This window comes from Mauremys reevesii, linkage group 1 (genome assembly GCF_016161935.1).
Source record: "Mauremys reevesii isolate NIE-2019 linkage group 1, ASM1616193v1, whole genome shotgun sequence".
In the NCBI taxonomy this organism is placed as follows: Eukaryota; Metazoa; Chordata; order Testudines; family Geoemydidae; genus Mauremys; species Mauremys reevesii.
In genome coordinates this window covers 111,977,122-111,992,786 of record NC_052623.1, presented here as the reverse complement: position 1 = coordinate 111,992,786, position 15,665 = coordinate 111,977,122, and the positions used below count along the sequence as shown (strand labels likewise).

Genomic DNA, 15,665 nt, shown 5'->3' with positions numbered 1-15,665 from the left:
CAAGAATTCAGTGTGAAGTCAGAGACAAATGATCATTACCGGTTTCAAACATCATTCTCATTTTGCCAATCACCGGGGCTGCCTGCAAGGAGAACAGTTAAGGGAAAGCAGCTGCGCGTGAATGCTTGGGCTCCCTTTGTGGGAAGTGATTGTGCATAAATGTTTGTGCTCCTATTCAATGTACACCCAGTGCTGCATTTGTTTTCTGTGGGTCATTAGAAAATTAAATTATTTTTGTTCCAAAATTAAAACTCGAGGCATTTATTTAGGCCAGAGCTCTCACTCCTAAAGGGATTAAGAGGACTCAAATGTATTGGCCCCCTCAATCCTGATATTATCCCTTTAAATAACCAGATTAATTTTACTTTGGTGTCTGAGCTTTCCCATGTAGAAAATAAATTCTTATGAGTATAAATTTCCCTCGAGTCTCAACCAGCAAAAAAGTGGCTATCTATTCTTCCTAAACCAGACTCTGCTCTTCCCACCACTATACTTCTTCCTTGATGCAGGAACAGAAGGGGAAAGTGGCAAAGGTGGCTTTAAGTCATCTTTGCACTGCCTGTATTCTGGCCCTGCCTCCTACATAAATCAGAGCAGCTTCAGGGTTGCTATAACTTACACTCAGCTTCAGGAACTCACTAGGGTCTGTTCCACAGATAACAGCCAAAGCGTGCTAGGCTTCAGCCATACCCCTTCTCTCCCCAGCATGCCTCCTATTCAAAGGGCTTCAAAGAGCCATCCCACGTATGAAACCCCATTACACAGAATCATAGAAATGTAGGATTAGAGGGGACCTTGACAGGTCATCTAGTCCAGTCCCCTTCACTGAGACAGGACTAAATATTATCTAGACCAGGGGTCGGCAGCCTTTCAGAAGTGCTGTGCTCAGTCTTCATTTATTCACTCTAATTTAAGGTTTTGTGTGCCAGTAATACATTTTAATGTTTTTAGAAGGTCTCTTTAAAAAAATACAAATAAATAAATACATCTCATAGAGCTGGAAGGGACCCTGAAATGTCATTGAGTCCAGCCCCCTGCCTTCACTAGCAGGGCCAGCTATTGATTTTTGCCCCAGATCCCTAAGTGGCCCCCTCAAAGATTAAACTCACAACCTTGGGTTTGGCAGGCTAATGCACAAACCACTGAGCTATCCCTCCCCCTGTTATATATGAGTCTATAATATATAACTAAACACTTGTTGTATGTAAAGTAAATAAGGTTTTTTAAATGTTTAAGAAGCTTCATTTAGAATTAAATTAAAATGCAGAGCCCCCTGGACTGGTGACCAGTTCCTGGGCAGTATGAGTGCCACTGAAAATCAGCTCGCATGCCACCTTCGGCACTCGTGCCATAGGTTGCCTACCCCTGGTCTAGACCATCCCTGACAGGTGTTTGTCTAACCTGTTCTTAAAATCCACAACCTCCTTAGGTAGTTTGTACCAGTGATCAATTACCTTTGCAGTTAGGAAGTTTTTCTTAAAGTCTAACCTAAATATCCCTTGCTGCAATTTAAGACCATTATTTCTTGTCCTGTCCTCAGTAGATATAGGGAACAATTTATCGCCTTCTTATTATAACAAATGTTTATGTACTTGAAGACTGTTTTCATGTCCCCATCTCAGTCGTCTCTTTCTCCACTAAACAAACCCAATTTTTTCAACCTTTCCTCATATGTCATGTTTTCTAGACCTTTAATCATTTTTGTTACTCTCCTCTGGACTTTCTCCAGTTTATCCACATCTTTTTCAAAGTGTGGTGCCCAAAACAGGACACAGTACTCCAGGTGAGGTCTTATCAGTGCTGAGTAGAATGGAAGTATTACCTCCCATGTCTTTATTACAACACTAATACATCCCAGAATTATGTTCACTTTTTTTGCAACAGTACTACCTCATTGGCTCATATTTAATTTGTTATCTACTATACCGCTCAGACCTTTTTCTGCAGCACTCCTTCCTAAGCAGTCATTTCCTATTTTGTATTTGTGCAATTGACTTTCCTTCGCAAGTAAAGTACTTTGTGTTTGTCCTTACTGAATTTCATCCTATTTATTTCAGACTATTTCTCCAGCTTGTCAAGATCATTTTGAATTCTAATCCTGTCCTCCAAATGTTTGTAAACCTTCCCAGCTTGGTAATGTACACAAACTTTATACGTGTATTCTCTATGCCATTATCCAAATCATTTATGAAGATATTGAGTAGAACCGGACACAGGACATATCCCTGAGGGATTCCATCAATATACCCTTCAAGCGTGACTGTGAACCATTGATAACTACTCTCTGAGTACAATTTTCAAATCATTTGTGCATCTACCTTATAGTAGGCTCGTCTAGACTATATTTCTCTAGCTGGCTTATGTGAGACAGTCTCAAAAGCCTTACTAAAGTAGAGATATACCACATCCACTGCTTCTCACCGTCTTCTTTACCTTGTCAGCAAAGGATATTAGGTTGGTTTGACAAGATTTCTTCTTGACAAATCCATGTTGACTGATACTTATCAATTTATTATCTTCTAGATGATTACAAATTTGATTGTTTATTTACTCTTTTATCGTTCCGGATACCAAAGTTAGATTGGTCAATACCCTGGGTTGTCCTTATTCCCTTTTTTATAGGTAGGGTACTATATTTGCCCTCTTCCAGTCCTTTGTGGTCTCTCCTGTCCTCCATGAGTTCTCAGAGATAATCGCTAATGGCTCAGAGATCTCCTCTTCAGCCAATTCCTTAACTAGTCTAGGATATATTTCTTCAGGCCCCGGCAACTTGAAGATATCTAATTTGTCTAAGTAATTCTTAACTTGTTCTTTCCCTGTTTTTGCTTCATATACTACCCCATTTACATTGATGTTCACTATGTTAGTTTTCCTATCACTGCCAACCTTTTTGATGAAAACTGAAACAAAAAAGGAATTTAACACTTTGGCCGTTGCTGTGTTTTCTATTATTGTCTTTCCCTCCTCATTGAGTAATGGCCCTACTCTGTCTTGGTCTTCCTCTTGCTTCTAATGTATTTGTAAAATATTTCTTGTTACCCTTTATGTCCCTAGCTAGTTTAATCATGATTTGTACTTTGGCCTTTTTAATTTTGCCCCTACATGCTTGTGGTGTTGGGGTTTTTTAATATTCATCCTTTGTAATTTGACCTAGTTTCCACTTTTTTGTATGACTTTTTGAGTTTCAAAGTTTGCTGAAGAACTCCCGGTTAAGCCTGGGCGGTCTCTTAACATATATCCTATCTTTCCCATGAACTGAGATAGTTTGCTCTTGTACCCTTAATGTTTCTTTAAAAAAACGTCAACTCTTCTGAACTCTTTTTTCCCTTAGACTTGCTTCATGGGCTCTCAATGACCAATTCTCTGAATTTGCTGAAGCCTTCCTTCTTGAAGTCTTTTTTCTTTATTCTGCTGTTTTCCCTCCTTCCATTCCTTAGAATTATGAACTTAGCATTTCAAGATCATTTTCACGCAAGTTGCACCCTCAAATTCGCAACCAATTCCTCCCTATTTGTCAGAATCAAATCTAGAACAGCCTCTCTACCTTTTGTAATAAAAAGTTGTCTCCAATGCGTTCCAAGAACTTGTTGGATAAGTTGTGCCCTTCTGTATTATTTTCCCAACAGATGTTTGGGTAGTTGAAGTCCCCCATTAACACCAAGTCCTGTGCTTTGGATGATTCTGTTAGTTGCGGGGGAGCACAATAAAGGTGCCAGATCACAATGAGGAATCCCTATGTCTTTTCCTCAACATGGCAGTTAGCTGAATAAGAGTCTCTTTAGAATAATGCTCTTTATAAATAGGGACATCAAACTACAAGCGAAAGTACAACAAACCTTAGTGGAGTATGACTAAGCATCTAAGGTGCCACAGGTACTCCTGTTCTTTTTGCGGATACAGACTAACACAGCTGCTACTCTGAAATATGACAAGGAAGGTTCCCACTCTAGTTTTAATCCTTATATACAGTATCAAACGTGGGTCTGCTGGTCTGAGATAGAGCAACTTATTTAGAAAATGTTTCCTATAATGAAAGGCATCTCCACTGCAACTTTTATGAATAGTTCCCTCCCTCCCACTATCATCGTAACTCTAATTTAAAACACGTGGTTGAAATGCTGTAATTTGAAGCCATGGCTTTTCAGTCAAACAATTTCTAACATTGATGGTGATACATGTGATAAGGTCCCTACTCTTTAAAAGAGAACAGCTCCCCAATATAAACATATGTGCTCCAAAAAGCTTGTAACAATTTTCTTTTAAGAACTGTTTTTTCTTTCGTTCATTTCTCATATTCAAGTCAAAGTTTTCAGCAGAACCAGCATGCTAAAATTTCTGTTTAGCATTAACATGTTTTATTCTGAAATGCAGAGAGTAACATGATCTCACATGACTGCCTAAAAATAAGAGACACAATCTATAGTAACAATGCTTGCCTAATTTTTTCATTTTACACTTCTGGAAATCTAGTAAGTTTAGAATCTTCTTGTGTTGAAGAGCGAATATAGTTTTAATGTGAAAATAATTTAACCACAGCTTTCTGAAAGGAACCTCTCCTTGTTATTCTGTGTATGAGGTAGTGTATTTAGTGTAAACAAAAAGGTCAGACCACCTAGTATCAAAATCCATTGACTTGTTTCTCTGCTTAATACAAACCTGTTCTTTGAGCTTTTTGCCTTTTAATGGGCACACTGCCTTTGTTTATTATACTTCTGTTTTCACTAATTTTTATTATGGTGCCCAAAGGCCTTAAAAGCAGGGCATTAAAACATATTAATACTGTTATATGTAATTTCCTCTTCAATCCCTCTCCCCAGATGTCTTATAAACACATACTATTTTCTAAAAGCATTTTCTAAAAAGCAGCTGATTGACAAACATTCTATTTAGATCCTCTCCTGCTGATCTGTCATGTATTTTCTGTATGTCCCATCTGTTTTTAATTACTAGGGGTATTTGCATGAAAATGAGGTCTGTTCATATTGTTTATGCCTAGTGAGTCACAATCCTAACTCTTTGGGGAAGTGAAAGAGTCTTAGGCCTTGTCTCCACAATAGAATTTTGTTAACGCGAGTTAAGCCAACAATCAAAAACCGGTATAATTATATCGTTTGTGCATGTTCACGCAACGCTTATTCTGTCAGCAGAGCATGCCCACAATTGGTGCTCTAGCACTGACAGAGAGAGCAGTGCACTGTGGGTATTTATCCCACTGCGCTACTCACCACCTTCTGTAGCTAGGAGCTGTGGGAAGGCAGAATGGATTGCAATGCATCATGGGTGAGGGCTCAATGTCCTATGATGCAGTTTTTTTCCATCCCATGATTCCCTGGGCTTCTGACTGTGTTTCACAGTATTTTTCAACAGCCCCTTTTTACTGTGCGCCCACCTTCTCTGTCTGAAACGATGGATCCTGCACTGCTCTCTACTATTGTAGTCCCTGTTATGAAAACATCACAGCTGGTCCTGCAGTATATCATGAGGACCAAATCTGTTTGACCTGCTGTGTGCCATGGAAAGAAACAACACCAGATTACTTTTGGCATTCACGGAGAAGCTGCACACACTGGACCGTCACTTTTGGGCTCGGGAAACAAGCACTGAGTGGTGGGATCGCATCATTATGCAGGTCTGGGATGACGAGCAGTGGCTGAAGAACTTTCAGATGCAGAAAGCCAGCTTTCTGGAACTGTGTGCTGTGCTCACCCTCGCACTGCAGTGCAAGGACACCAAAATGAGAGCTGCCTTCTTGGTGGAGAAGCGTGTGGCGATCGCTGGGGGAAGCTGGCAACTCCAGACTGCTACTGGTGGATCACAAATCAGTTTGGAGTTGAGAAGTCCACTGCTGGGGCTGCATTAAGGCAAGTGTGAAGGGCCATTAATCACATCCTGCTATGAAGGACCCTGGCTCTTGGCAATTTGCATGAAATAGTGGATGGCTTTGCAGAAATGGGTTTCCCCCAACTGCGGAGGGGGGACAGATGGCACACACATTCCAATTTTGACACCAGACCACCTTGCGACAGAGTACATCAATAGGAATGGGTACTTCTCCATAGTGTTACAGGCGCTTGTTCATCACCGTGGGCGTTTCACTGACATCAATGTGGTGTGGTCAGGGAAGGTGCATAATGCATGCATCTTCAGGAATACTGGCCTGTACAGGAAGCAGGGACTTTCTTTCCAGACCAGATGATTCCAGTGAGGATATTGAAATGCCCATGGTGATCCTGGGGTACTCAGCCTACCCCTTACTCCAGTGGCTCATGAAACCTTACACAGGAAGCCTAAACAGCAGCAAGGAGTGCTTCAACAATAGGCTGAGCAGGTGCAGAATGACCATAGAATGTGCCTTTGGCAGATTAAAAGCACACTGGCGCTGCCTTTATGGCAGGTTAGACCTAAACGAGGAAAATATTCCCATGGTCATAGCAGCCTGCTGTGTGTTCCATGATACTTGTGAAGCTAAGGGGTAGAAGTTTCCCCCCCAGGTAGAGCATGGAGGTGGATCACCTTGCGGCTAATTTTGAGCAGCCAGATATCAGGGCTATTAGAGGGACACAAGAGGGGTCTATCTGAATCAGGAAGGCTTTGAGGCACCATTCTGACAATCAGCTCCAGTAATGAGTCATTCTATACAGCACTCCTGCCATGCTCTGTTAACTTGCCACCTTGCATTAAAATTTTGATGATTCCTGACTGGGATTTTTACTCAGCAAATTATTAAATTGCCACTGTGTATTCATTCCAGCAACAACCACCATGTTTTGGAGACAAATAAAGATTGGTTATCATTCAGCGAGTTTGTTTTTATTAAATACACATAAACAATACACACAAAAGCTTGGTGGGAAGGGAGATAACAATGAAGGGCAGTGTAGGCTCTCATAGCTGTGTGTAAGTCCCGATATCATTTTGGAAGCAGTCCGAAGAGGTGGAGTGACCAGGTACCAAGATGGGCCAGGAAGTTGCAAGGAATGTGTGGGAGGAATTTGGGAAGGGCATGGAAAGCAGTTCTGTATCACCTGCAGGGGGGTCGAGCATGCATGAATTCTGCCTGCAGTGTGATTAGGGACTCTAACATCTCTGTTTGCTCCTCCATCACTTTTATCATCTGCTCCTGGTTCATTAAAATTCACTCCTGGCTCTCCTTTCTGTCCTGCCTCTCTACTTTATCATTTTCTTTAAAAGTCTCTCTCCACAACCTGCGTTCTTGTTTTTTGGCCTCTGAGGATTGGAGCACCTCTCAAAACAGGTACTCCTTGCACCTCCTTGGTTGCTTCCTTATCTAGCACAGGTGTTCTGCTGGTGTGTAGGGGGTTCCACTGAAGTCCACATCTGCAGAAGCACAAGAAACAATAAACAGAAGCATGAATTTTAGTGCACGCACCGCATCAACTCATTAGAGTAAAATGCACCTTATAAAAAATATGAATCAGTTTCTCACTGTCTCTTTTGGCAAGCACACAGCTCAGCGAACACCCTAAATATGGTGAGTTCAGCCCGGGTCAGCAGGGGCGGGGGAGGGCGCTCAAGATAGGGCAAAGGGTCTCGTTTTTTTAAGGGGATCACTGCAGGTGACTAGGGCCAATATTGTAAATTCTGCCACCATTTTCCAGAGGCAGCGGTCATTGAAGACGATATCTCATTCCTGAGGGTAAGGAAGGATGCAAGGGTGCATCTCTTGCATGAGTGTGGCTTCAGACCAGGTCCCTATGCTTCTCGCCTGTGTGCCACTTTGGTTACTGTACAAGTGATTACTGACTGGCACGGGAAAATTTCCTACAATGGAGGAAGGAACAAAGCAGCTATGCCAAGGAACCTTCAACAGAGGATTGGCAAGAACCTCCAGGGAAGCTTCCTAGAGATCTCTCTGAAGGATTCCCGTGAAATCTCAGTGTGCATTAATACACTGTTCCACCGCACTGCAAAGCTGCCCAGGGGAACATGAGGCACACGCCAACACAGATAGTCTTGTACATTTCTATCCCGTCACCCATTTCTAGCATATAATAAAGCAAAGGACAGCTCTACTTCATATAACCGAGCAGCAACAACTCAAAAAGATCACTTACCAGAGCTCCCCTCTCCTGCATCATGCACGCCAGAGACAGACTGCTGGGACTGGCTAGTCCCCTCCAGAGTGGAAAAGAGTTCCTGACTCGCCGCACCACTGGATTACAGTGCCGGGTGCTCCACATCATCCTCCAACTCGAACTCCTCGTCCACCACTTCCTCATCAAGTTGAGTCCACTGTCTCCAGCCCCACCAAACTATCCACAGGACTCGTGGTGGTAGAGATGGGGTGGCCACCAAGGATGGCACCCATTCCTTATAGAAGCAGCAGATCTTTGGCCCAGCACCGAAGTGACGGTTTGACTCCCTTGCCTATTGGTACGCCTGCCTCAGCTCCTTTACCTTTGCACGACATTGATGTGTGTCCCAGTTGTAGCTCTTATCCAACATGCCACAAGAAATCTGACTGTATGTATCAAAGTTCCTACAGCTAGAGCGGAGCTAGGACTGCACAGCCTCCTCTCCCCACAGCGCCAGCAGATCTAACAACTCAGGTGTGCTCCAAGCGGGACAGCGTTTGCTGTGGGGAGCAGCCATGATCAGCTGGGAAGATGTGATGTGAACTGTCCATGCCAAACAAACAGGAAGTGCAATTTCAAAAATCCCCCGGTCTTCAAAGGGGGAGGGGCGGATGCCTGTGTACCTAGGTGCAGGGCAGCGGAGTTCGAACTGCTGCCCAGAGTGGTCAGGATGGACATTGTGGGACACCTCCAGGAGGCCATTTATAGCAACATAACCAAGTTCAGTGTCTACACTGAACCTTTGTCGATATAATTTGCCACAAAAAGTTTTATGCCTCTCATTAAGGTGGTTTTATTTTGTCGGCAAAGCAGGAGAGTTTTGTCAGTGGAAGAGGCATTGTAGTGTGTACACCTCCACTGTTTTGTCAATGAAAGCTGACTTTTGTTGACAAAACTCGGTAGTGTAGACAAGGCCTTAGTTTATGGACCCAATCCTACATTTCTTGGGCCTCCAAAATGCCCATTTAAGTCAGTAAGCTTTTGGGTGCCAAGGAGTAAAGTACCAAGGCCCAGATTTGAAAAGAACTCTGCATGTGTCTCATGCTATATTAATTACTGTTGGTAGTAGTAACAATGCTGCAAACAGAATGATAACACTAGGAGAACATTAACTCTTAAAAACAACTATTCTGTATTCATGCAGATGGTTCTAGTAACAAAGAAACAAAATGAGTATTAGAGAAAATGGAGCCAATCTTGTGGGGTACAATCTTGTGTAGACAGTGAACTTGGTTATGTTGCTATAAATGGCCTCCTGGAGGTGTCCCACAATGTCCATCCTGACCACTCTGGGCAGCAGTTCGAACTCCGCTGCCCTGCACCTAGGTACACAGGCATCCGCCCCTCCCCCTTTGAAGACCGGGGGATTTTTGAAATTGCACTTCCTGTTTGTTTGGCATGGACAGTTCACATCACATCTTCCCAGCTGATCATGGCTGCTCCCCACAAGCCATTTCTTGTGTACCAAAACTCCTATTGCTGGCAATGTGTGATATGTGTTCGGAATTTAAACAGAATCTTTAAAATGTTGACATGGAGCATTAGTAAAGTTTTTTGAGTGTAGTTTTTTTGGATATGCAAGTGCAGTATGAATGAAAGTCATCCCTTCCCCCATAATGAATAAATTAATGGGATTTATTCAGGAAAGTATCTGAGGATTAGGGGGATACAATCCACACACACCCCCAAAATGAGAAAACCACAGCTCCTGTATGGCAGCTATTCTAGTCAATGAATTGAAACAGTGTTTGCAACTGCTGTACAACCCCCTAGACCAGTGGTTTTCAACTTTTAATTTGCGTACCCCTAAAATTTTTTGAATTGAGGTGCGGACCCCTGTGGAAATCTTCGACATAGTCTCTGGACTCCCCGTGGTTCGCAGACCACTGGTTGAAAACCACTGCCCTAGACAGTGGCTCCAAGCCACTAGATCTATCAAATATCAGAGGGGTAGCCGTGTTAGTCTGGATCTGTAAAAGCAGCAAAGAGTCTTGTGGCACCTTATAGACTAACAGACGTTTTAGAGCATGAGCTTTCGTGGGTGAATACCCACTTCATCGGATGACATGCATCCGATGAAGTGGGTATTCACCCACGAAAGCTCATGCTCCAAAACGTCTGTTAGTCTATAAGGTGCCACAAGACTCTTTGCTGCTTTTATAGATCTATCAAAGTGTGGGTCCAATAGGCTCTTCCTGAGTCCCTTAACAGAGACCTAGTCACAGCTAGTTCAGCACCCAGGGAATGTGAATGGCCCTCTATGCAGCGGACCAAGTACTGTGCCTTACTGCACAGCCCTACTACAGAGCTTAAGTGTCATGGTGAGCCTTGAATGGGCCCTCCATGGGTGAGTGAGTTTCATCCTGTCTGAAAAGTTGTGTGACTTTGCTGGTTCTAGTTACTCTGGCACCTGGTATAAAAATGGCAGATAGTCCGTCATTTGCATGAACAATTCAATCCCCAATTCCGTGGCACTCGTGTAGAATTAATGCACTCTCTGAAGATACTGTTCTCATGCTCTCTTCCATTCCACTTTCTTAATTATTATTATTTATATTACAGTAGCATCTACTGGCCCCAGTTAAGTTCAGGGCCCCATTGTGCGAGGCTCTGTACATACATATAGTAAGAGATAGTCCCTGCCCCAAGGAATCTAAAGCTTTGACCCAGCAAAGACTTACTCTGGGATTACGCACAGTGTGGAAAATTAAACCAGGGTGAATCTCTGCGGCACTGGATCCAACACAGACAAGATACAGGGTGGGAGAAAGGAAGTACCATCCCCTCCATTTTACAGATGGGCAACTGAGGCACAGAGCGATTAGCTCGCTGATGTGCTGTGACCATTGCTTATCACATTGCTCATATGCACCTCATTGATATTTTGTGCTTCAGCCCTCTGTATGTCACTTCCCCTTGATGCCATGTCTCATCATTAGATTGTATATTCTTTGGGTCAGGGACCAAATTTTTTTTTTTTGGTTATGTGTTCGTACAGTGCCTAGCACAATGGGATCTAATCCCTGATTGGGGGCCCCTGGGCACCACTGCAATGACAATGCAAATAAAGAGTAATAGTAGTCTGTAACAGAGACAAGAATTGAACCCAGATCTCTTCTATTTTAGTTCAATGCCTTGACTACTAGACCATTCTGCCTCATTTATCATACTGTATTTTAAAAAACAGGGGTTTCCCATTGGCCCACCAAACGCTCTTCAACATTCTTTTCCTCGTTATCTTGTATGGTATAAAGGCAAAGTTTTAACTTAACTGCTGATATATATATATATATCAAAGTTTGCATATGTGCTCTGTAGAAAAAATAATATATGTAACACGGTGTCCATACAAACACTAATTCCTCTAATATTCTGAAGAAAAATTGGTAAATAAAACCCCGATGTTTCAACTTGAACATTCCAAGTACTGTAGCCTCTTTTGGGCATGGAATAAATCCTCTCGATTTGGAATACTAGAGGAATTATTGTATATAAGTGTACATGGTGCATGGAAGTTATTTCACACCATATGTTTGTATTTGTCACACAATGCAAAATAAAACTGTAATGCCATTTTTATGTCACTTTGAAGAAAGTAGGATCTTCTGAGTCATAGGTAAACAATAAAAGGCCCAAACAATACAAAAACAAACAGTCCTCCTGAAAACTATTTCTAGTATTTAAAAACATTCCTCTAATGTTTACTGAGACTGGGTCACAGTGCATCCTGTGCCGTTTGAAACATTTTTTGTATTCCAGACATTATATGGACTGGTTTTGGAATATCCTAAAGGAAGACTGAAACGGATACATCTGATCCTGTATACATTTCTCCTTTGCATACAGCTAGGATTTTAATATTGAGAGGCATTTTCTCCCCTATAAAATAATCTCACAAAAATTGTGAAACTCAAAAACCTATGTACTAACACAGCTCACCATTTGAGCACACTACTTGTCTCATCCACTCTCCCTGCTTATGTTCACCTCTACTTTAGGCCCCAATCCTGCAATCGGGTGGATCCCTGTGCCTGCACAGAACCACTGGGGCTCCATTCAGGTGCACCCACAGGAATGAAATCGGGGCTTTTGACTGTAAATTACGCAGGACAAGGACTCCGTCTTCACAGCACCTAGCACGCTGCCAGTACTTCAGAACCAATAATGACCACAGTGTATATTTAATACACTCTTCTTTAGCATTTTCCTAAATAACCTCACGTCACGTGGTTCCCGCAGGACGACGTCTGATTGGGAAATTGTTTTTATCTGGCCATTTTAATACACCAGGACTGAGGCTCACACATTACAGCCACATAAAAATAACCTCATTCCTATCCACTGGGCAGCATCTCCTCTTCTCCCTCGCCCGGGGGTGGGAGGGTGACTCCACAGCTGTGGACTAGCCCGCCCCAGGCTCCTGTCCCTTTAAACGTAGAGTCCAGCCTTGCCTGCGCCCCCTCCACTCCCCCAGCCCCGGGCAATGGCGCCTCCGCCGCGCTCCCCGCGGGAGGAGGTTGCCGTGCGGCGGGGCTGGGGGAGGCGGCCCGTTTCCTTGGCCGCTGCCCGGGCTTCCAAGGGTGGGGTGAGGGGGGATCGCTGCACAAAGGAAAGCGCGTGAATCTAATCCCGGCTCGGTTCGCTCCCCGGCAGGGGAATCAGGGCGGGGACGCGTCTTCTCGGGTTCCTCAGCCCATGTGGCTGCGCGCAGCCCGCCCCGCGCGCTCTCGGCTGGGGCGCTTCAGCTTTGCCCCACCCGGGCGCCCCTTCCCTCCCCCCAGAGCGGGCGACGTTAGTGTCACAGGCGCGTTGTGCACCTTGGGCTTTTGCAGTCACCGGCTCAGCGGCCACGGGAGCCGGGGTGCGTCTGACACCCTGCCGGGTGGATGCATTATTCAGCACCCGGTGCAGGCTGAGCTGCGTGAGCCTAGATCCTGTGGGACCGTGCACGCTGCGGGGGGGATGGGGTGTGTGTGTGTGTGTGTTCTCTGGGACAAACACACGCCAAGGCTGGCTGGCTGGGTGGGGGTGGGATTGAGGGGCAGAGGAACGTGCACTTACTTTATCGATGGTGCCCGGGAGCAGGCGGTCCAGCAGCCGGCACAGCACCACCCCGTCTTTCAGAGACGATTGCAAAAACCCCTCGGGGTCCGAGATGGTCTTTTTGGGCGACTCCAGCACGCCCAGGGTGATCAGCCATGTAACGGTCTGCTCCGCGGAGTTCATGGCCGCTGCCCTCGCCGCCGCCGCCGCGCGGAGGGTAAATCCCGGCGAGGGGGGAAGCGATCGCGCGCCGCGGGAGGCTGTATTTGGCCTGTGCCCCCCCTAGGATCCCCCACCCCTGGCTCGGGGGTTCACATTGAAGCAGCAGAGGCCGGGGCCGCCGCTCCCTCCTCCCTCGCCATGGAGCTGCTGCAGATGACGACTCGCTTTGCGAAATCCAGTGGGTCCAGTTTCTCTCTCTCGTGCGTTTTGGCAGCTTGTCAACTGCCTTTTCATTACATACACATGAACCTGCAGCGCCTCCTCCCCCCGCCGCGGCGGCTGCCTCCGCATGACATCACTGACAGCCCCGCCGGAGGAGAAGAAAAGACGCGAGGCCCCTTCTCTGCACACAAACCTGCGGCGGAGCCCGCGCCCCTCCGGCGGGCATGGCTCACTCGGGGCACAGCTGCTGCGGGCAGGGCTCCTTTGTAACACGCATCGAGCGCCGCTTGCACATATGTGGGGAGCTGCCGTCTCGCAGAGCTTGGCATCTGCAGCACGCGGGATGCAAATGCAAACGTCTGAGCTATTGTACAAATGCATCCTGCGTAGGTAATGGGGACAATGTGTGTGTGTGTATTATATAGTCACACATATTACATGGGGATGTGTGTTCCCATGCACACAGTGGCAAATCATATACATATTAATACACATCCCCAGTATCCACGGTCAGATTTAGGCAGACTGTCTGGGAGACCATTTAAATCCCCCTCTCTCCCCAATATACATGGTGGCTAATACTGGTAATGTTTATACTGGCATTTTTCACCTAGAGGTAAAGTGGATATTTGATCTTCAAATCGTGGCATCCGTCAGGATTTTTTAGCATTCAAATAAGTGTGTGCGCCATGTACTCTTTTACTACCCAGCAAGCCAACAGTTGCTGAGTGAACAATTTAATTCAGGATGTAACCAGATGGATCCTAAACAGTGCAGAATGGACTCATAAATCTATCAGGAATAGGTTTACGGTGTATTGTGCTTGACCTTGGTAACGTTAACAACGATCTAACGTTGAACAAACAGTTTATGTTGTATGTGCCCTCTAGTGGAGGGTTGGTTTATGCCACTTAATTGCAATCTGAACTCGCCATATAAAAGAGAACAGATTTATAAATAATGGTTTTGTATCATTCGATATTTCCAAGTGAAGGTGTTTTACTACTATTACATTTGAAGCAGTCACTGACAGTGTTGCTTCTGGAACCATACAGGCACTAGAAGAAAAAGAAACCTCCTGAAATAGCTTAACAAAGACGTCCACAAGAAAACTGCAGTTTTTTGAAGGAGCAGAATTGGTTAGCTCAAGTCAGGCCTGGTCTACACTAAAAAATTAGGTCGAAGGAAGCCACCTTAAGTCGACCTGTTAACGTATGTGTCTACACTACTGGGTCCTTTACGGCGGCCTAAGTCGCCTCTAATGTCGACTTCTGTAATGCAGCTCTGCGAGAGGCATAGCACTTAATTCAATTTTCATGGGTCGACTGCGAAGTAGTGCAGCCGCAGCGTCCGCGATGTGCTGGGAAGGGCTCTCTGTGCACCCTTATTAACATTCTACCACCAAACAGAGAAGAGGATTGGGATGCTCTCTCTACTTTTGATAAAGCTGACCCATTCTGAACATTGTCAGGTGACCCTTAAAAAATATTCCTGAAGAGTAGATTTTTTGTCTTTGGAATGTACCAAATTGTAACTGGTTGCAAACGTTACCAGGGCAGGATACCCCTAAACTCCCTCACAAAGCTACACACATCTGCCTATTTCAAATTACACAAGTTTAACACAGTGTATTGCATAAGCATTTTATATTATATACAATTTTAATTTGGCATCTTTTGCAAGAACAAAGGAAAACATATAAAAATACACTTGGCTGTGGTCAAATTGTTTTTGTTTAAATAGGAAAAAAAAGTGAATAGTTTCATCAGTCCCTCGTCCTCTCTGCAAGTACGCTCATGTGGGTTTTATCAAATGTGAGTTTTATCAAAGGCTAAAGGGGAACATTTTTATGGGCATTCCTTCTAGGAACATTGGCAGCATATTCCTGCCCCAACTGATCCCATTTGGACATTTTACTCATTTGCTTGCAGTTTATATGAGCAATGAAGCCAGTTATTAAAACAATGTATGGTAGGGTGAAGATGTCCCGATTTTATAGGGACAGTCCTGATTTTGGGGTCTTTTTCTTATATAGGCTCCTCTTACCCCCCCCCCCCCCCCCTGTCCTGATTTCTCACATTTGCTATCTGGTCACCCTAATGTATGGTGACTGAAGTGTTAGCTTCCCTGGCTATGTTCATT

General features: G+C 44.5%; 1 protein-coding gene across 2 annotated transcripts in view; it reads right to left on the bottom strand.

The window, feature by feature from the left end:
• ARHGEF7 (Rho guanine nucleotide exchange factor 7) overlaps positions 1 to 13,741 on the bottom strand; it is a 194,105-nt gene extending 180,364 nt beyond the window's left edge. Inside the window, exon 1 of one of the 2 annotated variants that reach the window (XM_039533501.1) lies at positions 13,158 to 13,741. In XM_039533501.1, coding sequence (XP_039389435.1) covers positions 13,158 to 13,322 — 165 coding nt within the window. In that variant the 5' untranslated portion in view covers positions 13,323 to 13,741. The remainder of the gene's footprint in view (positions 1 to 13,157) is intronic. The other variant, XM_039533460.1, reaches the window with a different exon arrangement.
• Between the last annotated feature and the right edge of the window lie 1,924 nt (positions 13,742 to 15,665).